This window comes from Lupinus angustifolius, chromosome LG13 (assembly GCF_001865875.1).
Source record: "Lupinus angustifolius cultivar Tanjil chromosome LG13, LupAngTanjil_v1.0, whole genome shotgun sequence".
Classification (NCBI taxonomy): Eukaryota; Viridiplantae; Streptophyta; class Magnoliopsida; order Fabales; family Fabaceae; genus Lupinus; species Lupinus angustifolius.
In genome coordinates this window covers 268,321-293,731 of record NC_032021.1, presented here as the reverse complement: position 1 = coordinate 293,731, position 25,411 = coordinate 268,321, and the positions used below count along the sequence as shown (strand labels likewise).

The 25,411-nt window shown below is 34.7% G+C and overlaps 4 protein-coding genes across 5 annotated transcripts; 1 reads left to right on the top strand and 3 right to left on the bottom strand.

Moving 5' to 3' along the window:
• On the bottom strand, window positions 924-5,045 carry LOC109363249 (putative disease resistance RPP13-like protein 1). 2 transcript variants are annotated; one of them, XR_002109481.1, is made up of 3 exons: window positions 1,434-5,045; window positions 1,248-1,330; window positions 924-1,156 (listed from the first exon to the last, which is right to left on the bottom strand). XR_002109481.1 is itself a non-coding variant. In XM_019609451.1 (2 exons), the coding sequence occupies exon 1, from the start codon at window positions 4,812-4,814 to the stop codon at window positions 1,467-1,469; it is 3,348 nt and encodes a 1,115-aa protein (XP_019464996.1). In that variant the 5' UTR covers window positions 4,815-5,045; the 3' UTR covers window positions 1,163-1,330; window positions 1,434-1,466. The 2 variants fall into 2 exon arrangements, 1 of the variants encoding a protein (XP_019464996.1); XM_019609451.1 differs by lacking the exon at window positions 924-1,156 and having other exon boundaries at window positions 1,163-1,330.
• LOC109325923 (equilibrative nucleotide transporter 1-like) lies at window positions 5,352-8,688 on the bottom strand. The gene is made up of 2 exons (XM_019558538.1): window positions 8,110-8,688; window positions 5,352-6,249 (listed from the first exon to the last, which is right to left on the bottom strand). The coding sequence occupies exons 1-2, from the start codon at window positions 8,621-8,623 to the stop codon at window positions 5,522-5,524; spliced, it is 1,242 nt and encodes a 413-aa protein (XP_019414083.1). The 5' UTR covers window positions 8,624-8,688; the 3' UTR covers window positions 5,352-5,521.
• On the top strand, window positions 10,476-12,456 carry LOC109363198 (serine/threonine-protein kinase-like protein At3g51990). Its single transcript, XM_019609370.1, has one exon. It carries the CDS (start codon window positions 10,599-10,601, stop codon window positions 12,126-12,128), a length of 1,530 nt encoding a protein of 509 aa, XP_019464915.1. The 5' UTR covers window positions 10,476-10,598; the 3' UTR covers window positions 12,129-12,456.
• LOC109325201 (protein transport protein SEC31 homolog B-like) lies at window positions 13,214-23,582 on the bottom strand. The gene is made up of 22 exons (XM_019557400.1): window positions 23,152-23,582; window positions 21,272-21,326; window positions 21,034-21,156; window positions 20,789-20,885; window positions 20,660-20,696; window positions 20,459-20,564; window positions 20,326-20,383; window positions 19,814-19,911; window positions 19,520-19,639; window positions 18,689-18,731; window positions 18,337-18,458; window positions 18,127-18,254; window positions 17,482-18,037; window positions 17,271-17,363; window positions 16,983-17,168; window positions 16,679-16,892; window positions 15,541-15,638; window positions 15,263-15,442; window positions 14,664-14,786; window positions 14,314-14,578; window positions 13,886-14,124; window positions 13,214-13,789 (listed from the first exon to the last, which is right to left on the bottom strand). Exons 1-22 carry the CDS (start codon window positions 23,466-23,468, stop codon window positions 13,694-13,696), a joined length of 3,354 nt encoding a protein of 1,117 aa, XP_019412945.1. The 5' UTR covers window positions 23,469-23,582; the 3' UTR covers window positions 13,214-13,693.

The window sequence follows — 25,411 nt, the reverse complement described above, 5'->3', positions numbered from 1 at the left end:
CTGATTAAAGTGATGCAATCATAGCCAAAAGTCTGTTCACCTTTCCTCTTTGTTTTTCACGTGCCTTCCATTATTTTCTTCCTTGTAATAATCAGAAAACTTTATATTTAAGGGTCATATATGCTACTATCTCTTCAGCTTAATCCTAAGTTCAAGTAGAACCAAATGATGATATATAAAATTACTAACGACATTCTTTACATTTTAGATTCACAATTAATGATTGAGCCAGTCTCCTAACACATGTGGACTTAAACAATTCATTGTAATATTTTTGTATTATTTGTATAAAGATTTATATAAACTTAATACATCATATAATTTATATACCTTAAAGTTTTTCAAACAAATAATTATAGACTAAAGTTCCCATCTTATTAGTCTATAATTTTATACTAATGTTATGTTAATCTACTCTTTTTCTTACAATATCATATTGCTCAATTGACAAAAGACTAATTTTGAGGAATAAAAAATATGGTAAAACATTTAAATGGGAAATCCTTCAATGTCACATTTAAGTGGCTCGATTTTTAAAGTTGTTGCTATGTTATGAATTTATGATAGTACTTTGGGCCATACTTATTTTGTGTAGTCCAGAAAGAAAACTTAATTTTCCTCATTGTTACGTATCGGATTTTACCCAAAGTTTATAATATATAATCATGGCACGAAATAAAATACCTTTAAAACGTCATCATCTTACGGCCATGGAAGAATAAAATATTTCTTCCAAGATTAGAATTGACAAATATTTATTAATAGATAATCTTAGAATTTTTTACATGTTCAAGAATCAAAACACAAATTAACTTTTTTGTTTTTACTTTTGGCTGTGCTGATTGGGTAACTATTATATATGAAGGTCTATTAAATGGAAACAAATCATTACCACTTTACAAAATATATAAACATGTGTTGACTATATTGATGTGTCTTACTGTCTACATCACATCAAGTTTCTTTTGGTTTCAGACATGTACTCGCATTAGAGGCAATTTACAGGTAAGTAGGGGTTAACTCTCCTAGCGGATATTTTTTCCATTTATAAGACTCGAATCCGAGACTTTGCTTAAGAAACATTAAGCATGTACCACTTGAACCAACACCCATTCTTTACATCATAACATTCAGCAAAATCCAATCACACACAAACCTGCAAGTTACAAGTACCCTCTTAAATATAACATCCATTTATGTTGTATAAACATACACATTAGATTATTATACCCAGAATATTGTGTTACCTAAGACTGAGATGCCTCCATTGAGAATATGACCAATTCCATTAGCTGAATGTGACTAGTTATTATTATTTAATAAGAAGAGGCTGAAAAAGGAAACATAAATGAATAAATAAATGATCTGCTGTTATTTAACTTCATAATTTCAATGAAATATAGGACAATATCTCTTATAAGATTATTTCTCACCATTGTCTAGATTCTTGGTTCCCTGTGTTTTCTTCAGTTTTGAGTATGTGGACGCCATTGATATATTTGAGGCGCAATTCTACGATTTCCCATCGAAACTGGAATCCAACGAGAATTTTGAGGCTTGGCTGTTTCAGGGCTCAAACTTGGTAGCTTGAGCCTGGTCAAGTCACTAAGAGCTGTAAGATTTGATGCATTCCACTCCAATTTTCCTTGCATGAATTTGTTGCAATTCTGAATGCTGATGGATGTTAACTTATGAAGCCAACCCATATCCGGAGTCCATTTAATATCGGGACAATTTGACAGCCGAAGTGCCTTCAAGTTTGGCATACAGTGATTCATATCTGCAGGTAGTGATGTTAACTTCTGGCAGTTATTGATGATCAACAAAGTGAGATTCAGGGATTCAAATCCTTCCATGGAAAAATGTAACAATTTTGGACAATGACTAATGCACAAGGAACGCAAGGAAGTAAGTAAAGAAGGAGTATCCTCTGACACTGAAATTGTGAGTGCTTCCAAATTCTTGCAACTTGAAACATCTAGAGACTTGAGACCAGGGAACAGATTTAGTGACAAGAACTCAAGTGAGTCACAACTATTGTGTAAGTGAAATGAAGTTAGAGACTGATAGCACTCGGGGGCGGTTGCTGGCAAGTCTAGATCCCCACAGTTCTGAATGATTAGTGTGTGCAACAATGGAGACAATGGAAGTGAACAAAGGAGATTCTTGCACTCCCTGATTGTAAGTATTGTTAAAGATGGAAGGGTAGCAGGTAAGACCCCTTTAAGGCTAGGACAGCTCTCAATATGAAGCTCTCTAAGACGAGGAAATGCGGTATGACCATTATTATCAGGACCTGGCAACCATTCTTCCCACATCGGCATGTGCTCAAATCTCAAAGTTTCTAGTGCAGGAAAGTACACAATTGCAACATCAGAAGAGTAAGTTCCGTTGCCATAAAACTCGGCGAGTACGCCTTCCAACCCATCAAATTTAATAATCGAAAGCTCTCTCAAGGAAGGAAGTTGTCCGAGTGGAGGTAGTTGGTAGCAGTATTTACAACCTTTAAGCTCTAAAGATACCAAGTTGAATGAGGAATAGCCTCCCAACCATTTTGGAAATCCTGTGCCGGGATAGTTATAAATAACAAGCTCCTTTAAATTTGTATGTGGCTGTAGGCTCTCCAATATATCTTTCTCATGCTGTGAGTTATCAGTATTACCATTTCCACTCCAATCCAATGTTAACTTCCTAAGAAATATCTTCTCCTTCAACTTGGCCTCATTAGAATCATTACAATTTGCAACAAGTTTTAAGTTATGGATGAACAACGATCCACGTAAACCGGATAGTGGTCCCAATTGACCAACGGAACATCCGTATTCAACTCCTACGAAATAATCACTCAACATCTGGAGGCTGCTTAATTTACTCATTTCCGAAGGCATTCTCCTTAAGAAAATGCCTGAGATATCCAAGTAACGCAAGTCAACAAGACAAGACATCAAGCTAGGCAGTTTGTCAAGATTGCAACATCCTGCGACTTTCAGGGTTTGTAAATTGTATAATTCAGCCACAGATTCAGGTAGCTCGTATATCTCAGTGCCAGAAAAATCCAGATAGCGTAAATGTTTTAGTTTCCCAATTGATATTGGCAATGTATAAATAGACGCACCTGCCAAAGATAACACTCTCAAACATCTTAACTCAATCAACAATTGATGTGGTATGCCATCATAGAAATGCAGAGATGTACCACCTACCAACCTCATCTGCAGAAGTGTGCGAAGGCGAGTTGCTTTGCTAACAGAATCTACATAAACAGGAGGATGCGCAATAATATGAGACAAATAACGAGTTCGTTCATCCACCATACTACAACTCTTGCCTTCCAACCTGACCAAAAAAGTTCCAGATACAAACTTAGCTAAATCATTCACAAGATCATGCATTACATAACATGACTTATCTCGTGTTGATGGCTGAAAAAATGTTCTGGACACAAACTCACTAAAGTACTCATCCCCAACATCTTCAATTCTATCATTTCTTTTTGATTGCTGCACCAAGTCTTCTGCCATCCACATCAAAATCAACTTCTCCTTCTCAAACTCATAATTTTTTGGAAATATTGCACAATAAGCGAAACATCTTTTCAAATTGGCAGGGAGATAATGATAACTTAGTCTCAAAGCTGGAAGTATATTGCTCTCATGATCTTGCAAATCCCATATCTCACTGTTTAATACTTTAAGCCATTCTTGCTTATCATCTTTGGCTCGTAAAATTCCTGCCAATGTCTTCACAGCCAAGGGCAACCCTTTGCACTTTTGAACTATTTCTTTTCCAATTCTTTCTAGATTAGAGTCGATTATCAAATCACCACGGACAAATGCATGTCTTGAAAACAAATTCCAACATTCATTGTTAGACAGCTCTCCAAGAGTATAAGGTGAAGCAGTTTGCATAATTGACGCAACACGCATGCTACGTGTTGTTACAATGATCTTACTTCCTCGAGCGCCAAGTTGGAATGGACTTCTCATACTGTCCCAGTTAATGTAGTTTTCATTCCACACATCGTCAAGAACAAATAAAAACTTTTTCTTTGCTAAACACATCTTTAGATTAAGTTGGAGAGAATTTAGATCTTTGATATCGAGATTTCTTGAAGTGACAACCTCCAGAAGAGTTTTAGTAATTTTGCAAACATCAAATTCTTCAGAGACATATATCCAAGCTCTAACATCAAATTCTGTCTCCACCCTAGAATCATTGTATATGAGTTGAGCTAAGGTTGTTTTTCCAATTCCACCCATTCCTACAATGGGAATCACTGCTATATTGCTATCATTTGAATCATCTGATAAAACAAGTTTAATTAAAGCTTCTTTATCATTATCCCTACCGTACACATCAGATGCTTCTATCAAAGAAGATGATGGTATCTTCTTTGGCAGCATCAGATTCTTACCCACTTCCAAATTAAGAAAACCTTTCTGCTTTATGATAAATTCAAATCTTTCAAGAATGGCTAGAATGTTGTGTTTCAAAGGAGCAGCTTTGATGGTGTGTACCTGATTTGCAGCAATCCTGGCATCAGTATAGATAGCATCTAGCATGTCATCAACATCAAATGCAAGATCTTGAAGTTCATTGAGCCACTCCTTCACAGAAGCATTTGCTACATGCTTTTCTTCAGCATCATTGAGCACAGCAGTGAGTGACAATAAGGAAAGTTTCAAATCCTTGAGCAACTTGTTACTGATTTTCTCCTTCTTAAAGAAGTTGACCACCTCAGTAGAAGATATCTTTTCAAGCAAAACTTCGAACACAGCATTCAAAAATGCTCCTCCCACAAGTTCCAAAGCCATGGTGATAATGTTCAAGTTCAAAGCAAGTCAGCACAAGATATATAATATCAGTATTGTTTTGTTTGTTTATTATATTATTGTACAATACAAGGTCTCCAAAAGTGAGGATAGTCACAGTCACACAGTAAATACTATTTTCCTAGGAAATAACCAAGAAACATGGGTTTGAAATATGCTGGACGGTGGTGGAAGATTGTAGGAGATTGATTTTTGGATACTTATGCAGCTGTATAGAGTGAAATGGTCAAATGGTGCAATAAATGCAAGTGGATTTGGGTCCCATGCACTTATTATAAGGAGTGCTAGCATTGTTATTTGAACATCTCAATATTTACAACTTCTCTTATAACATCAAATCATTTTTATTTCTTATTTACTTTTCATCTTTCATTTCTACATACATTACAATGTATGCATAGGATAATCCCAAAAGTTGTTTTTGATTATAAAGAGTTTCATTACAATGTATGATTAAGGTACCAAATAAATTAGCTGCAAAGATCATCATCCAAAATTTAAGTAATAGTATTTTATTGCTAGACAATTTGAACTTCAATCCTTCAATGGAATTTACAAATGTTATAAGCAGATGAGCTTACAAATTTTGACATGTTCAGGAAACAAATAAAGAAGCCCCATACCAGTTTTTCCTTTTGACTGAGTAAGGCACATGACTTTTGGAGTTACTTAATATACAAATTGCTTGGTCAGATCACCCAGAACCAAGCTATAACTGACCCAACAGCCAGACCGAAAGCTAAGAATAACACACTAACAATTCCTGCAATCTCTGCTTCCTTCAACTTCACAATTTTAGGAACTAAAATCATCAATACACTAGTTAGGTAGCCACTAGTAATCCCTAACAAGCAAGTCAGTATTGTCACAGGAATCTCTGTCCGGAAGAAGCTCGGACCATGTAAGCACCCCAAGAAGAGAGGGAAAAAAGCCAATCTTGCTATGCAACTACCTATTGCAATTTTTGCATTCTCTAGGAGGTATACTGCAGTGAGACACTTGCCAACAAGATCACCCACATTATAACAAGCAATGAGGAGAACTGGATACCAATCCTTGAGGAGTTGAGAGTGCACATCCTCAGTAATATAACCAGGAAATATTGCAAGAGTCACAATATATATGAGCATAATACCAAACCCATACCATTTGATACTTCCCACAGTATCCCATATACTTGACCTCCATGCGGATCCTGTCACGGGTCCGGTGTCTTCACCCTCAGTGACCGCCTGAATCTTGAGCTCGTTGTAGTACTTGATAACAGGAAGTTTGTGCACTATGTTGTATAAAATCATGCATATAAACTCAATTACAATTGATACAGCAAAGTAGAGATTTGCGCTCTTCCGCAGGCCAGAGGCATCTTGTGAGTAAACAGCTTTTGTGAATATCCGCAGGGCAGAAACAAGAATCCCTGCAGTAACAAAGAAATTGACAATGAATAAAGAAAGCCACTTACCCTCCATCAGTTCAATAGGCAAGGAAATATGTAAATGATTTCTTACAAATTATTTTGCATATAAACCTGAAACCAGTATATTGATATACTTTACTTCATACTTAGGTGACAAGAAACTAGAACCATGAAATAGAAAATCCATATTAAAATAAATTCTGCCTAATAAACATTGCAGCACAAGAATCCTTGAGAACTAGTGCGCCTCAACTCCAAATCCAGCGCCTCTTTGAGCACCTCATCCAAGCCACCAACCGAACCAACCTCTCACCACTATCTGAAATGCTAAGAGCCTGAAATGTCTATATTGATTAATGCCCCCAGTCTTGGTCACCCTATACTTGATCCAAACACTCCTATGACAGCCCATCAGACAGTAAGTATAAAGTTTGAACTCTGAATCAAGCTCTATTTTGTCTGTTTGATATCATTTATTACCATATAATAAGAACACAAATGCTAAGGCAAATGAGAGAACTGGGAATTTAGGATACCCAAGTAGTACTAAACATAACTAGGAAACCAAGATTCCCACAATGATATAATAATATAAATGGGTCTTCTCTGGTTGAGTCTGATTACGCAGTTCAATCTAACTTGATATTGAGTATATTCAAATGTGAAGTCTCACATTGAATATAAGAGAACGAGTGAGAGAGTTTATAAGTGGAAAAAACTCATACAACCATTGCCTTAAGGTTTTGGTTCAAGAAGTGATGTATGTTCTCATGTCCAGTGACAATGGGACTACCAGTGTTGGAGGGCTCTCCTATCGTGAACGAGTCTAACAAGTGCTATCATAGCACATTGCTGATGGCCCGACTGGGACATGGTGAACGAAAGGGAGTAAGGGGAGTAGACAAGTAAGTGTATGGTATCCACACTTGAAGGGGAGATTGTATGGTATATTCAAGTATAAAGTCTCATATTGGATATGAGGGGATATGTGAGAGAGTTCATAAGTGAAAAAGACTTTTAGAAAAGTTCCCTAAAGGTTTTAGTTAAGGCGTGGTGTCACACTTGTAGTTGTTCCCTCTTCTCAAGTCCTGTAACAATGAAACTCTCCAATAGTTAGAGACTCTCCACAAGTTGTGGAAGGGTCCAACTCTTATGAATATTTGTCACATATATCACATAGCCTAGATACTCCAAAAATGAAAAAGAATGTGTGGTATTTCCAAAGACTGTAAAGATTTATACACAATCACTACATTATGCACCATTCATTTGGACTACTTTTATTGAAGACTCAATGATAATTAAATATGAATGGTAGATAATGCACTGAAAATGTATAAAACTCATACACTATCCGTACATACATTCTTTTCTCATTTCCAAAATATGTACTTATGGAGTATGCCCTAAATATGTGCATAAATTCACAATACATAATAAACATATAATTGTTTATTCCGAAAAAATCAGTAAATACAAAATAAAATCATATTATCATAATAAATCACTCTTTATTTTCCACAAATAGTAATAATATCTATCTCGTTTAATATAATGCATTTTTTAACATACTTCTTCATTCTCTATCCAAACACATGTGTTTTACTTCCTCTATCTACGATTCCAGTTGTTAGATTGAGTGTTATGAATATTTCTTAATTAATTGTGTACAATGTTTTTGTCTTAAAATGCTTCTGCATGGTATCTATAGAGATATCGAAAATATCCAAAAACATTTGAAGAGTATTTGGAAAGTGTGAAACTTGATTGAAATTTTGGAAACCCAAATGAAAAACTAAAGCAAAGATACCAAATATATATATATATAGAATAATAAGAAGGAAAGAAAAATATGATTACCGGAACCAGCAGTGCCGGCAATAACCGCTTGCATATACCTCTCCGGCAACACTCCGGCAGACCCAACAATCGAGCCTTGCACCAACGCATCCGCTACGGCGGCAAGCCCAACCGCAAAAGTCGTTACATAAAACCCACCGTACAACCCGACCCGACCCATCACATAAAACGCATCCAAAACCGGAACCACAAGCAAGGACACAACAAAGAGACCCAAACCAACGTTGATCCTTACAAAGGCATCAGATTTGTGACTATAAAAGATGATGAGTGATACTCCGACGAGGCCAGGGAGCATGTAGACGGCGGCGAAGATCCGGTCAACGGCGACGTCGGGGTAGAGGTAGGAGAAGTAATCGACGGCGGTGATGAATACATTCCATGGGAGAAGGTAACCTAAGCCAATGATGAAGTAGATTATGTAAGCAAAGTGGTATTTGTCTTCTGGAATTGAACGAGTGTGGAGGAGAGAGGATTCTACGTCGTCGTGTTCGGGTTCTCCGGTGAAGTTCATTTTCAATATCAAACTGGATTCGGGTTTATGGGTTTTGACCCGAATAATGATAATAAATAATAATAATAATAATAATAATTGGTGAGTGAGAGTGAATGAGTTTTTCCCAAATGGAGATTGAAGAGTACAAACAAACGAACACTAAATACTATTGATGTGGCACCATGCTATATGTATGTATTTTGGCCACAATATATACTGGTTATTAATGGATTGATTTCTATACTAAAAAGTATATCATTTTAAATTTTTATTTAAATATTTTTTTTAATTAATCATAAATAATGATACGTAGAATAACATATATGTTTTAGTTATTAATGTAGTAGCAAACTTGCATTTTTTCTAGTTAACACAATCATTTCCGTAACAAATCTTTGTTTTTCTCTATTATTATTTTTTGTTTTTTATTTTTTTTTTCTTGTGTTTTTCTCAATTTAAATATTTGGTAAGGAAATATTTGAAGGATATAATGGTCTTACAATCTAATTTTTGAATTTGTCTATCCTTATATGTAAAATTAAATTTGTAGTCGTTAAAGAATGAAATTAGAATGAGAAGGAGAAGTATCTTGGATCTAAATGCATTGTATAATATAGAGATGTTGTATAATCTCATCAAATAATATACAAATCACATGCATCATGTGCACTTGACTTGTCTATACATTCCCATTTTCTCATTTATGTCTCTTTTTTATTAACTTCATTCCTATGCTATAGCATCATCTCTATAACTTATATTTATTTTCCTTCTAGGGGTGCTTAAACAATGTCCTGCTGAGTATGTCATGACCCCATATTGAGAAAAAGATGGATGGGTCAGAGGACAAAGGACCTTTATCAAAAGCAAAGAGTAAAAGTTTGCTTGATAAAGAACCAGTTGAGAGTAATGAAAAGATAGAGACATATATGATGGGAAGAAGGAAGAACAGAAGGATAAAGATATGAATACTGAGAAACACACCTTGGCTAGACTCATTATTTCACTCTCCATAATTCATGAATCAATGGTTACAGAAAATGGATGAGTTTACTCTTCTAACATAAAGTGTGGTTGCATAAACTTAATTCCATATGAGTATTTCATTTCCTCTAGTTTATATAAATAAATTAACGACTATGCTGATTTCTAATTAAAGTGATGAAATGTATACATTTAGTGAATAAATACTATGAATTGTAAAGGTCAAAAGTTCAAAGTAAATGGTTCCGTGATTAAATGAAACCGACCCAGTCCGTCAATCTTCATAAATTGCATTTGCAGCCGCCACTTAAAATACTTTGACCAAAATTAAAAGCACAACAAACCATACATTTACTCTATAAATGTGCTTTGTGATACCTGAACTAGTTTAATTGTTGATCGGATTTGAAAATAATTCTGATTTATAGTTTTAACTAAATGAAGGTTAGATTACTTTGAACTAGAGAAATTCCAGTTTAACCATGTTAAACTCTGTTGAACTGAAATAAAAATGAATCAGATACTTAACTTAAAATTTAAAAAAGATAAAGCATTACTATGTTATGTTCTTTTACTCTAAGTTAAAAAAGATAGAAAATTGTTATTTAAATATAATTACACATAAATATTAATTATATAAAATTTTATATTACATATAAAAATGGTAAATTATATATGAAATCATTCGGTTCGATTGAATAATTTAACCATTTAAACCTAATACGAGACTTCTTTCGGTTTGATGTCCTATCCAGGTTTCAAAACATTGCTATAAATCCGAAAACTCTTAGTAATTGTAGTAAGATATGTAATAATTAAAATAAATCATTATTATAAACAATAAATTAAAATAATATTACCTAAATTGATACAAGTAAGTATATTTGGTCATTGCTTTTTGTTCTGTTCTGTCATCTTTTTCATTATTTATCTTCAATTCTTCATCTTCTTCTGATCTATTCATTCACTCACTTCATAATCCAATCACAAAGCTACAAACTTTAGATTAATGGGGTATGTCTACCTTTCTTGCAAAGCTGAATCCACCGTCTCAACCTCAAATTCTCTCTCTCAATCTTCAAAACAGAACAAAGACAAAACCATCAACATCCAACACTTCCACTACAGTGACCTTGAAGCTGCAACCAATGGCTTCTCAGAACAAATGCTCCTTGGCAAAGGAAGCCATGGATATGTCTACAAAGCTATTCTTAGTGGAAAACATGTTGCAGTTAAAAGATCTTCTACGCATCATTCTATTCATCCACCAAGACCACACACCAATTATTCAACTTCTCATTCAATCACAAATGAACTTGACAATGAGATTGAAATTTTGTCCAAAATTCAAAGCCCAAGATTGGTCAACTTAGTTGGTTTCACAAATGATTCAAAAGATAGACTCTTGGTGGTTGAGTTTATGAGCAATGGAACACTCTATGATGTTCTTCATTCATCATCAAATAAGTCAAAAATACCATGTTGGGGTAGGAGAATTCGTTTTGCTTTGGAAACTGCTAAAGCTATTGATACCCTTCATTCTTCAACACCACCAGTGATTCATAGAGATATCAAATCAGCAAATGTTCTCATTGATCAAAACTACAATGCAAGGTTAGGTGATTTTGGTTTAGCTTTAAGGGGCCATGTTGATGATTATAGACTAAGGTTTACTCCACCTGCTGGTACAATGGGATACCTTGATCCTTGTTATGTGACTCCTGATAATTTAAGCACTAAGAATGATGTGTTTAGTTTTGGTATTTTGTTGTTAGAGATTATAAGTGGAAGAAAAGCTATTGATGTTACTTACTCACCACCTTCTATTGTGGATTGGGCTATTCCTCTTATCAAAAGAGGGAAGCTTTTGTGTGTTTATGATCCTAGGATTCCACCACCCAAGAATCCTATTGTGAGAAAACAATTGGCAGTTATTGCAGCAAAGTGTGTTAGGTCTTGTAGGGAGAGAAGGCCTTCAATGAATGAGATTGTTAATTGGCTTTGTGGTTTGTGTAAATTGATGCCTCTTCATTCGTGGAACGGTTTTAATATTAATAATCCTTGTATGATGGTTGAGCCTGTTGGAAGGCCAATTGAAGCAGGAAATAATGCTGCACAAGCACAATGGAGTTCAAGATTGGAAGGCATGGTAGAAGGAGGAAATAACCTTGATGCTGTGGATGCAAAACTGTCTAAATCTGCGACGAGATATTCGCGGAGGGTGTATTCTGATTTAGGGTTGAGTAATAACTTGATGGATCTTATGGCTGCCACTGAGGATAATGACTTTGTGAGAGATGTTGATGGAGTGGAACATGGTTCTAAGTCAGGCAAAAAAGTTTCTTCTAGCACAAGGTTTGGCAGTGGAAGATATTTCACAAAGGGTAGCACTAGACATCTTTATCGTCCTTGTCGTAGCGATAAGGACACGTTTGTTTTGAGTAAAGGCCAAATTATTGATGAATCCGAGACTTTAAAACATGAGAATGGAGTTTGTGGTTTGAAGTTGAATTCTATGGAAGCTGAAGTAATAGTGTAATTTGCAAAAACATTTGGTTTTGGAGTGAGTGATGCTGCTTAGGCTTGTTAATTTATTGCTTGGAAATAGTGTAGATTTGTTGTTAGTTCATCTATATTTTGGATTTCAGAAATGATATCTTCATTTGGTATGTATTTTAGATTGAAGGGCACATTACTGATGTCCCCTTGATAAACTTTGTCAAAACTTTTGTTTCACTTTTCTTCTAAAAAAAGAAAGCATAAGCTAATGTATGAAGCTGTTGCAGAAAAAATGTAAAAACTCTACAATTGCTTGTTAACTGATTAACCTCTTTGTATATAGGCATATAGCTCAAATAAACTTTCAACAATTCCATTACTATCATTTTGTTTTTTGATTTATCTACTTTTACTAGGTTTATTTCAAGTTCAAGTTAGATTTTGAATTAATGCATGTTGTTCTTTACTCTTACTGTCTTATCATTATTCTTTGCTTCCATGTTCACCCTCTTATGGCTATGGTCTAACCCAAATTTCATCCATGTTTTAGCATAACTGTAATCCCATCAAAATCACAATTCCAACCATATTAGTTTTATTTTAAAACTCAATGTTACCAACTACTTATACAAGCATGAAAAAGGTTTCTTCATTGTCTAATTTCAATTTGGTTTTATCATTTTTGCCTTGGACTTTATATCCCAATTGGCATTAAAATAGCATATTCTAACAATCTTTATCATGGAGAGAGAGAAAATGTAATGATGGAGGAAAGTTGAGAGGTGAATAAATAAAGGTATAATAATGAAAACAATAATATTATTGTTAAAAACATAAAAAGTGAAATGATTTCTTTGATTTGTGTAAAAAAAAGTACTAGGAGGAGAATTATAAAGGAGTAAATACTAAAATCTATGCTCTACTTCAATACAAGTTTACAGTTTTACTGAAGCTGCTCTGGTCCATCTTAATCTATCCTTTTTTATTGGCCAACCATTTATTTAGCATATCTCCATCTTAATCAGACAAATTGGTAACATGTCATTCATAATCCACAGTTTTGCTATCATTTGTGGCTTCTGAGAAATCAATTGGAAACAATATTTGAGAAATTAAATGACAAACATGATACTACATTATTCCCTTCTTTGGATGATCAAATCAATAATGCTTACTGTACTACAAGATTCTTTAAAAAGTAAAAAGAAACAAGGAAAACGTAACATGAATCTATAACTGACATTAGAACAGCATGGAGAGTCACACCATGTGCCAGAGGGGTCTGACGAAATAACATATAGAATTTTGGAGCAAAAAAGCAAAACAAAACACTGTCCTCCATATTACAAATATTCCTTGAAAACAATCTGCTAAAAATATTTCTGACCATGTCCTCAAAACTACTTTCAGTAACAGCTTTTAATAACAGTGGATGCGATAGCAGCTGACACTGCAAAATATTGTAGAAGAGCATATAACCAAAGCCATGCACCTGGAATGGCGGCAGTCTTTTCTGTACATTAATGAGAGGATCAGCATTCACCACTGTAAGATGTTAACCACTTGCAAGTTTTCCAAAATTAGCTAAGAGAAAGCTGCAACCTTTTAACTTAGTCTCACGTTCTGCCTTGTCTTGATCATCCGCTTGAGTGAACCTAACCAGGACTGACATTCATCCCATTCGGTAGTAGTAAGAAGTACCTGCAACACAACAGCAAAACGGGTAGAATATAAATTTGATCCGCATTATTGACATGAAAGTGTAAACATTATAATTTGCAAACGCGAACGTTTTACCTGAATTTGCAGGGCAGTACCAAAATCACCATTGTCTAATGCCTGACAAAGCTGAAGGAGCTTATCAGCAGCATTTTTGGAGATGTCTCCACTATTCAACTTGGCAAATAACCCACCAAGTCTCTTTGAATTGTCTTCTATCTCCCGCTTCTTAGCTGGGTTTGCACGCGAACCTCCCAGTGCTTCTGATGTCTCGTTGAAAAGCCTCCTCAATGTTCCGACAATAGGCGCTTGGTGCACTGGCATAGTCAGAGCAAGTAAAACTTAACCGAAAGGGAATAGGACAAATGACTATCAGTGCAACAAATAGAGAACTCAATACTTACTGTCTTCCAAACCAGACAATATAAACAAAGAAAACTACACAAGTAAATGACAAAAATAAATACCAGCAAGTTTAGCATTTTGTTTAGTCCAAAAAAAATTACCAGGTACTTTTGAAGTATCAGCAGTCTGCACAGTAGGCGGTGGAGCTGCTGGTGATGCAGGTGGTTGCACAGGTTGCACTTGCGGGGGACTGGGAGGTTGCACTGATCCTACCCCAGGTCTTTGGACACCACCAGAATTGGAGACTGGCATGAACCCCACTGGACTTGGGGTAGGAGCCACAACCTGTGACAAGTTCTGATTATGACCCAAACCAACTTGTGATGGAGCAGGGGGTGCAGGCTGGTAAGGTGGATTGGTATTTGTCTGAAATAGAGAAAGCCATGTTTGAATCCAAAAGTAGCCACAAGTAGTCGGTAACAAGGAATTTGAACTTAAAAGAAATACTGACATTATACAATTGAGAGCCCAATGTAGGCTGCTGATATTGCTCCACATTTCTAAGCACGGGAGGAGTTTGAGGATCAAAAGTTCTCAAAGGAGGCGGTGGGACAGCAGTATTTGAGAAGTTCATCTACAACAAAAAATAATTAAAGATAAAAAAATTAAAATAAAAAGCGATATGGAAAAAGTCCACTTAATAATAATAATACGGGTGATCCAGTGCATGACATTAAATTTCAAACAACATTCTCGATATGGTTTCTACTGCTTGTGTTAGCAATTACAATTTCGGATTTTTTTGCTATTTGAAATCAACCTCAGTTGAATCTATACACAGAAGTGTTTAAGAAGAAAGAGAGCAAAGAAAAAATAGTTCTACTATGCCTCTGTTTAATAACTTTTATTCATTTGTAGTTAAAAATGTAATTTGATGATAAACAATCTGTAGGATAGCATTCTACTTCCCAATAAAAATTAAGGTGATTGTCTATGTATTCGACAAAAACTCAAGGAACCCACCATGCAATAACTTCAAAAAGCATTATCCACATTCCCTACAGCTACTCCCATTTTTGTGATGTAACATTATATGATATAATAGTATACCTGGGGAGCTTGGGGAACCTGAGTAGCCTGTGGTGGAACAAATAAATTAGGCTGTTGAGGTTGTTGGTATGGAGTAGGAGCACCATAACCGCTTCCATATCTAGAATCAAACTGCTGTTGATAGTTTTCAGGGTATTGATTTGCCGAAACACTGTGTTGCACTTGAGTAGATACTGGCTCCTAAGCAACAAACATTAAGAAGAATATTTTCCAATTGCAGTGAGATAATAAGTTTTGCACCAAGAAGAAAATGCCCAAAGCGAAGTTGAAATAACTACCTGATAATAATTTCTATTATAATTGGAATTATCAGTCGCACCATAAAATGAACTTTGTGATTGAGAATTTTCAAAAGCAGTAGTTTTGAGATCTTTCTCTGCACCCATAATGTAAAGGGGAAGAATTAAGAAAATAGAGGTGTACAGAAATCATCAAACATTGAACAAAAATTGGAAATGATAAACAGCTGACAAAACCATAACAAATCAATAATTAACTGAAAAGAAAAAATATGAGCACAGATCTTTCCAATCAAGAATGCCTAATATCAAATAATTATGTCTGTCCATCACCAATGAATAATTACTACTGTGAACTGCAGTTCAAAAAGCCTAATATGATTGACACTGATATTATTTTCCATTAAAATGGAATTAAAAAATCTCTTCACCAAAAAATAACTCCTGATAAAAACATTTCAAGTTTATGAAGAATTGACCATTCCTGTGGTTAACACTTCACAACATGAAAACATTGGATTTTTATATTTATGTTATATTGCACAAACAAAAAGTATGAACTGAAAAATGCCTTCTAGATATCTTATCTCTTTTTTCCTATTATATTTCTATTCATTATTATATATGTAATTATATATTTAATATGAAAAAAAACAAAAATATAATCTATTCCATCACTGTTGTTTATTTTAATGCAGCCACAGCCCTTCACCATGCTAATTACTGGCCAGGCTGGGTTATTTTGTTCCCAGGAATACTGGATAACAATCATTTAGTTCAATGTAATAAAAACACTTGTTATTTGAACATGGTCAAATAAATAACTCGTTGGTGGTTAAGTTTTTCTAAAACTGGAAATATTTTTAACACATTCCTTTTCCAGCTTTTTATAGTATATCCCCTTCTCTTCCTCCATGAAAAAAGAATAGGAAAATATGATATTGTGTGTAAAGTCAGACTACCCCTTACTAGCAATAAATAACTATGCAATAAATTTTAGACCGTAACATAAATTTTAGATAATGATATATTCCAATAAAAAAATGATAATGCTAGCAATTTAAGTATTCATCCTGCAAAATTGAAAAATGTGGGTCACATACTAATCAGCACCCCTTTACCATCATTCTCCTAATTTGTTTCCTATAATGTATATCAGTCAAAGAACGAGACTTACCAGGCTCTGTAGAAAGTGCAATTCGATCCTTTAAAATCACAAGTTCAGGTGACAGTCCATCAGAACCCAAAAGTTTTAAATACTCCAATGCTGTAGTCAACAGCCCTTGACTTGCTAAAATTTCAGCATATTTCTCAACAAGCTTGAACAGAGAAGCACTAAACTGCTTTTGCCCAGTTGCCAGGGCAAACACAATAGTCTTTTCCATCAAATCCTAACAGAATATAATTTTGTCAATTTTCCAGCTGCAATATTGGGTATTGGCAAATTTATATCATAGTTACAACATGAGTACCAATCATACCTGAAGACGGTCAACATAAGATTTCCCCTCATTCTCGGTTGACAGGCTCCTTGACCATATCTCAACTGTTTTATCAATATTGCCAGCGCATATATAACAAAGAGTAGCAGCTAACGTATTGCCAGCCCCAATGAGTTTTGAAGCAAGTGTGTCACAAAGCGTTGTCCATTCATCTCTCTGAGCAAACTGTTAATATGTGACAGAAACAATGATAAGAGTGCATGATATAATAACTAAAATCACCAACATCGATGTTCTAGACAAGAAGCAAAGACCAAATAGACTTACACTGCACAGAAGAGCAAGGGTTTCCTTCCAAAATTTTAGAGGCCTAGTGTTCACAAGGCTCAAGAGATCATTGCTGACCATTGCTGATACAATCTGAAAATGGAAATGGCCCAAAAATGAATTTGATTTACAAAAATCAAACACACGGTAGTATCGGATAGAATTTGTCAGATATGAAACTGATAGATTTCATGATGTGATTTTCAGCTACCTTTAAGTATGGTGATCTGATCATCTTAAGGTATTGATCTCGTGTACTTTCCCACAAGGAAGAGTTACCAACATGAGAAATAACTAAAGCATCAGCCCATTTATTTGCAGATATGCATTGTGCAACTGCTCCCTTGTAGTCCCCAAGAACTAAAGCACGCTGAACACTATCATCGAATGAAGGGTCGCTGCTCTCCTCTATTTCTACATCATCTTGGATTTTCTCTGACCCATTCGCACTATCCACGACAGCAAAATTGCCAACAGAGGTTGATGAAGGTGTATCAGCTTTAGGACTGGGAAGATTGTTAAAGAAATCCTCCCCATTATCATAAGACAAAATAGCAGTTTCATTTGCAGGCACATGTCCTTCATTTTCAGCAGATGTGTCCTCAAGTCCAAGAGCATTTGATTCTTGAGAAAGATCGCCATTATTTGTGTCTTTTGTTTCACTGGGTACATTGAAACCAAGGTGCGTGAGAAGTTTTGTTCGGGCAGTCCCATCATCTTCAAACATAACCTTCAAAAAGCCCCAGGTTTCCCTTTCCTCCTCAGATCTGTCACAACAAAGGCAATCAAGATATGCACAAGTCACAGTTAGCCAAGGCATCATAAGACAATGTTGCTCTTAATGGACAGAACGTACTCTGATTCCTGGGATTTTTTATCACACAAAAGCTTCAGTAATGATCTTTCCCCATTTTGTACTGCAGCTTCAAATTCAGATGAACGACTCACTAGACTGTCTTCAGTTACCATGTTGTGCACATAAACCTGGAAAGTTAAACTCGGAATGAATTCCAACAAACAATTTAAAACATAGCCAAGTAAATATCATCCGGACACTAAATTTTACCTCTGAGGCCACAGCTTGAGAACCTGCCACAGATGCCTTTGAATGAAATGACAAAAGTTTGCCTCCAAAGCCAAAAGATACACCAGCAGGACGTTTATACCATTTTGGAGCTCTCAGTGGTACTGTACAGTATACATACTTCATTAAGAGATTCCAAAAAAACAGAGTATGCTACGATAACAAAAAGGCATGCCTATACTCCCCATCCCATAAAACAAACACCAACAAAATGATATATAAAGGAAAGCTGCAACAGACTGAGTATTTGAGCATATCACATACAGATGATATTTGGAAAATAAACATAATAGCTAGTAGTTTATTTGATACAAGTCAAAGCTGAATGTTTCACCTGCACCAATATTATTTTCCCCAGCACCGTATTGAGAGAAACCCTGCACAAAAAACATACAATACTATTAATGATTGGCAAATAAAGAGATTTACAACAAGAGAATATGGAAAGTAGACTATGTTTAGAATTCAAAAACAATTTTTGTATCTAAGCATAATCTGCTCTCTTATATATTTATGGATTTTTACCCCTCAATTTGTCTGATTTGGGTAGGGAAAAATTTAATACAAGAAAACCTTCCATGAAAAATGTTATTATAAGTAAAATTAAGCAAAACCAAAGTAAAAAACAATGTGATTTATCAAAAACTAGGCTTACAAAATTGAATGTCTACAAATATCGTCAAAAGATGATCATAAAAAATTTTACACTGCTTCAAGAGATGTTTAATAAAAAATACGATAAAGGGAAAAAATCGGGGGTAAATAGGAATTTTATGAATGCAACATGTTATTTTGGGGTTCAGGGTCATTCTCTACCGCTTTTCCAATATAAAATACCTTTCATGATTTATAACAGAATTGAAGTGATAAAGAGAGGGTGGCTATTTTAATGAAGAAAGGCATATAAAAATAAGACCACAGTAAATTAATCTTCAAAACAGAATTGTATAAAAGAGAGGGTGGCTATTTTAAAATCTGAACCTGTAGAATATTAATCCAATTCATCTATGTCTTGTAAGACATTTCAGCACATGTCACAATAACTATAAGTCTATAACTAAAACTAATATCTCCTAAATTAATGACCAATAATATGAGAGAAAATAAAATGTGAGTGTGAAAAAAGTTTAAAATAAAAAAAACTACCAAAAATAAATGTATGTACCTTTATATTGTATATGCCAATTTTTCCATCGAAGGAAGATGCTGATATAACTCCAGGTATCTTAGGATACCAGTGCACATCAAAGTTCCAGTTGGTCCCTGCTGGCAATTCATAGGCAATCTGTGCCCCAACCCCACCCAAAAGAGAGAAAAATGTCACTAATGAACAGAACAATAACAACCAAGCCTTGTTCCCACTAGGTGGGTCGGCTAATGAACAGAAGTCCTGTAGATTAAAAAAACCAACCCAATTGGGTTATTGTGAAAATTGGGGGTAAAAAAGGCCAAACACCACCTCTCCAGAAATTGTGTCCCAGCATATGGTTCGGCTATCCTTGCCACAGGTGACCAAATAAGAGCTATCATTGGGACACCATGACATTGCAATTACACCTATATAAGAGATCAAGGAACATAATCTAGTCAGTTAAACTTAAAATGGTTATGGATACTTCATAGCTTCACAGTAAAAGCTAAAGGAAGTATAAATTTTAGATTCGGACAGCATATAGATCATAGAATAAACCAAACATGCTATCATAGGTCTGCAAATTAATTTTCAACAGAAACAAACACATAAAACATGTCACAGAATGTACAAAAAGCAAGTTCCAGAAAATGAGCATTAGGGAAGAGCATAGCATAGCTAACATAAACCAAAAATAATCAGATCATTAACAATAGCAGATGCCTAATACCAGGGGATCTGCTAACTGTCAACAGTAACATGAAAGTGAAGATCACAACCATCAGGTTTTTGGTATGACAGAAAAAGTAGACACCAAACTAATTAATGGGTATCATTACCTCTATCATGTCCCACAAACTCCTTTACCGGCGTCATTGTATTCCTCATATCCCAAAGCTGTATCAATATGGACATATAAGGTTAATAGAATCCCTGAGATAAACAGACACAATTAATCTGCATTATTTATACCCTCAGAGAAGGGGAGTCATCCTCATCTGACGCAATAACAAGCTGTGTAGCAATATCAGGATTCCACTGCAAAACTGAACACCGCCTTCTAGCCGAATCCGCAAAGCTGTAGTTCACAGGAGACCGAATTTTATCGTGATTTTCTTTTTGAAACAGAACAATAGACTTCATCAAAAGGCTAAAGATGATCATCCAGGTTACCTTATCACTGGCTTTTGTTTCTTTAGGTCCCACACCACTGGAAAAATAACACAATAAAAAAATTAGTATATCATCAAACAATACTACATTTAGAACGGAAAATGATAGCTGGACTAATCCCCTCCTCACCAGTGGTCCCATTATATGAAGTTGATGCTAATATATGCTGGACTTTACTATTCCAAGATAAGAAGGAAATTTCCCCCTGGGAAGCAGAGCCACTGCCCTGCATTATTTTCATAACCCACTAAATTTAACAGACGGTAAATTTTATTATGTTATAAAGACAGACATTTGAAGATACATAACATATTAATCTATGGAAAAACAGGGGTATTACACTTGTAAACACTTTCAGAAGAAGGATATCTGACCTTGAGTGGTGGAAAATGAATAGGCTCTGAAGGATTGGCCAAATCCCATATGCAAATTTCGCCATCCTCAGCCCCAGAAGCAAGAAGATTTGGTGCAATTGTGTTAAACTCAAGCCCACGGACCTGAAATATAAATATGACACAGATAAAATTTCACATGTTAGCAAACCATACATATGCTAGAGAACAAAAAATCAAAACTCGAAATGTTGACTCATAAAGGCAAAGAAAAACTTACTGGTCCTTTATGTCTTACAAGGTGTCCAATAAGAGCACTTTCATTTGCCTCCGGACTGAGAAATTATCAAGCAAATAAACTCATTGAAAGAGGCAATGAGAACATCATACATAACATTACATCCAAAACTGAAATCAATCAAGCTACAAAATAACAAAAACAAAATATCCGAAATACTGAATATTTTATTTTATATATAATTTCAACCCCAAACCAAAGAAAAGCTCCAAGTTAGCATTAACGCATCATTTGTTTACACCACCAAAAGCAATTACTACCCATCTCTATTTTGGTGATTAACAAGTTGTAGTGCTATAAATTGAAGGGAGCTTGATTTCGAGTTAGTATAAAGTAGATATTAGATATATTACATATAAGCTATAAAGCACAAACACATGGATTATAATTTCAAAACTCTATTGTTGTAATACATAAACTAATTATGAAACTATCAACACATCTTCTTCTTCCACATTACCAGCAATAAAAAGCTGCAGAATCCCATAAGGAATACCAAAAGAATAATCAATTCTTTATCCCTAGAAAAACAGACTGCAGCTCTTTTTAGATTGTGTTCCTTTTATTCTTTCTTTTTTTCACTTCACCCATTGATGATTTAGGAGGGTATTAATACCTTATCCCAACAAGTTCACTATATTACATTCTTAGTATATATTTTTCTGCATTAAACAAAAAAATGAGGATTGTACATGGAGCAGCAATCATATGTATTCATATCAACCACCTGTTCTAACTCAAAAATCACAACACCAAAACACTGAGCACTACATGAAAATTGAAACATTAGTACTATATGTTCTTTTTTTGGTATAACCAAGGATGTCCCTTCACCCTATGGGCAAAGAACTAATCATTTTCGGGGTGTGTGGCTACCTTTCCCAACAAGTGTCGCTCAAAGGAATCGAAAATGACCTTTTGGCCTATGTGGGGATCCGGTGGGACCTTACACCACTAGACAAATGTCTTGTTGGTTCAGTACTATATGTTAGAAGCAAATAAATTTGAAAGAAATAAAAAACCAGCAATTTCAAGTAGAAATTGATTGCATAAAGGTCAGGATCGTTTATTCATTCATTACTCAAATACAACACATGCATTAAAAAAAACACTGCTACTCACTTAAAAATTCATTTCCAACTTCTCTAATCTAAAGGCACAAAAGTCAAATCACCACCCCATTCCATTTCCAAGATCAAAACAAAAAAGCAAAGGAATAGAAACTTGAAACTGAAAAGTCACAACAACTAAACACTAAGCACTATGGACAAAATGAATATGTGCTATACATTTAAAACAAATCGATTAAAAAAATCAGCAATTTCAAGTAGAATTTGATTTGATTTGCACAAAGCTCGGGATTGTTTATTCATTATTCCAAATCCAATACATGCATTTAGGCCATGTCTTATTAAGACTAAAATAAGTAATTTAAGATTATGTTAGTTAAGTGGTTTATGTTCTACAGATTTTTGGTGTAAAATCAAAAGTTAATTGTTTTGAGTTAAAATCAAAATAATCAATTTCCAGATTATAATCAAACTTTGGGTTATGTGCTCTCTTCTCTCTTTTCTATAACACCAATTATAATCTAAAGTTCCTCAAAGTAAATCATGGGTAATGATTATTTTCAGATTCTGATTACATACATAACTTAATCCAAACATGTTTGAATCTGTAATAGCCGATTTTCCCCCAAAAGAATAAGTGATTTTGTTGACAAAATAATCTTTCAACAAACGCACTCTTAAAAATACAATACTACTCACTCAACAATCCTTGAAAACCGTAATCTAAAAGGTTCCAAATTCTCAAATCACAACAATCACATTCCATTACAAAGAACAAAACGAATTCATTACCGGATCAGAGTGAGAGGATTCCATATATCAATGTTACCATCAACGAGTCCACCAGCGACGAGGCCGAGAGAGAATTCATCGCTGCCGGAACCACTCCTCCCCCATGAAAGACGGTTAAACCGTTCGGAGCTCGGGAACTCAGCGACGAGCGGAAGTTCAGGATCATCAGACTGGAAATCGAGCTTGAAAATCTCCAGACTCGCGGAAGAGCTGAACGATAGATCAACGGCGCCAGCCATAGTACCGGCGGCCAAATACGGCGCATCCGGCGCCAGCGCCACCGACGCCGATCGATTCACCCCTTTGATAGACGCCATTCCGCAAAACCTAACAAAATCAGAGAATGGATCTGCGAATTGGGAATGTTTTTGGATCTGAATCTGTGTAATGTGAGAGTGTCAAGAAACCACTCTCTCTCTCTCACTTTCTCTCTCTTTCTTTCTTTCTAGTCTACGTGGCAGTCTGTTGTTTGCGCCAATTAGAGATCGACACGTATGCGGTGAATGAAATCCGTTTTAAGTGTTCAACGTTACCATTTACATGGAATTACAAAAATGTTTATAATCTTATTGAAAATGGTAATTTTATTTAGTATTTTGATAATAATAAAAACTTTATCATTTTTTGGGTAAAAAATAATTTTATTCAATGTATTTTATATTATTATCATGATATTGTTTTACATAATCGTGCATTATGATATAACAGTTTTTAATCTATGGTGAAATGTTAGATATGTATAGTTATAATATAAGGGGAGATAAATAAAAATCACAAACAAAATAATTAGGAAATGTTTATAAATTATTTTTTTATTAATAAACATACTTTATGATATCTCATTATAAAGTTATTTAATATTGTTAACATCAATTAAGAAGGTTTAAAATATTATTATTATTATATCACATGAGTCAAATATTTTTAACTATACAATAATTGAACTTATAGCAATATTTGTAAAAGTACCTTCCCTGTATGTTATTATATATTATTCATTTCATATAAAAATTGACTTGGTTCTTTTAGTTTATAGTAATATTCATATAAAAATATAAAAACAGTTGTCATATAATAATATTTATAGTAATATTTTTCATTTTGATTATTTGTTTTGACAATAATATTATATAAAATTCATACACAACGCATATTGTTTTTTCTTGTAGTTCTAACAAACCACACATGACCTCTTCTGTCAAGGAGAATAAGAATTGAGATTCAACTAATGTGATTGCTTTTCGTTCTAATTTCCATTTATCTATGACCCACTCACCCTTAAACCTTAATTGTTAAGAATTTGTTTGGGAGTTGCATTTTTGAGGGAAAGAGAAGGCTTGGGAGCCCTGAAATACACTTGTGAGATGGCTCTCAAGCCTTCCATTTCCCTTCATTTTCTTTCATTCCTCTCCAAAATCCAACTCCCAAACTAACCCTAATAGTATGTATTAGAGTTATAAGAGAAAAAGAGCGAGATGAAACAAATGGTTAAGAAGAGGAGGAATGCAATTTTTTTTTGTGGTCAGAAGTGTATGAAATTGAGACGAAGGGGAATAAACTAACGATAATGTTAGAATATTTTTTATTTTTTATTTACAAATGTAACTAACCATGAGAAATGAATAATATTATATAATGAGTTTAAAATTTATACAGCGTCAGTGTAAAGTTTTTTATATTATCAACATATCATATATCTTTGATTTGTATTACTTTTGTTTGAGAGATAATGATGGTTAATATATGAATGATAAATGATTTGTTAATAATGTAAAAGACACTTACACTAAAGTCATTCATTCCCTTCCATTCCCTCCAAAATCACACTCCGAAATAAAGCCTAAGGGTTAGTTTGGGAGTTGGATTTTGGAGGGAAAGGAAGGGAAAGGGGAGGCTTGGGAGGCATAAAATACATTTGTGAGATGACTCCAAAGCCTTCCCTTTCCCTTCCTTCCCCTCCAAAATCCAACTCTCAAACTAACCCTAAGGGTTTCTGTTCTTTTATGTTATAAGTCCGGTAGGTTGGGTATAGGAACCGGGCAAGAAGTCTTCTTGGAGGAGTCGGATGAGTCGAGTTGATGAGTCGAGTTGACAGGTCGAGTAAGGGATCTTCAAGTTGTTTGGCTTGAGCTTGGACCCACCGGTGGAGGTGCATGAAAAAGTTATTTGACGATCAAGTTATTATGAGATTAATGGAAGGTAGTATAAAGTTTTAGAGAGTAATAGTAAATAAGAGAGAATGAATGATTACTTCCTTGTA

Coding starts and splice junctions, on each gene's coding strand:
- LOC109363249 (XM_019609451.1), bottom strand. CDS start 4,814: ATGGCTTTGGAACTTGTGGGAGGAGCATTTTTGAATGCTGTGTTCGAA.
- LOC109325923 (XM_019558538.1), bottom strand. CDS start 8,623: ATGAACTTCACCGGAGAACCCGAACACGACGACGTAGAATCCTCTCTC. Junction 6,250..8,109: donor TGCCGGCACTGCTGGTTCCG/GTAATCATATTT, acceptor TTGTTACTGCAG/GGATTCTTGTTTCTGCCCTG.
- LOC109363198 (XM_019609370.1), top strand. CDS start 10,599: ATGGGGTATGTCTACCTTTCTTGCAAAGCTGAATCCACCGTCTCAACC.
- LOC109325201 (XM_019557400.1), bottom strand. CDS start 23,468: ATGGCGTCTATCAAAGGGGTGAATCGATCGGCGTCGGTGGCGCTGGCG. Junction 18,255..18,336: donor CTCAAGCTGTGGCCTCAGAG/GTAAAATTTAGT, acceptor TTAACTTTCCAG/GTTTATGTGCACAACATGGT. Junction 13,790..13,885: donor GTACTGCCCTGCAAATTCAG/GTAAAACGTTCG, acceptor GTTGTGTTGCAG/GTACTTCTTACTACTACCGA.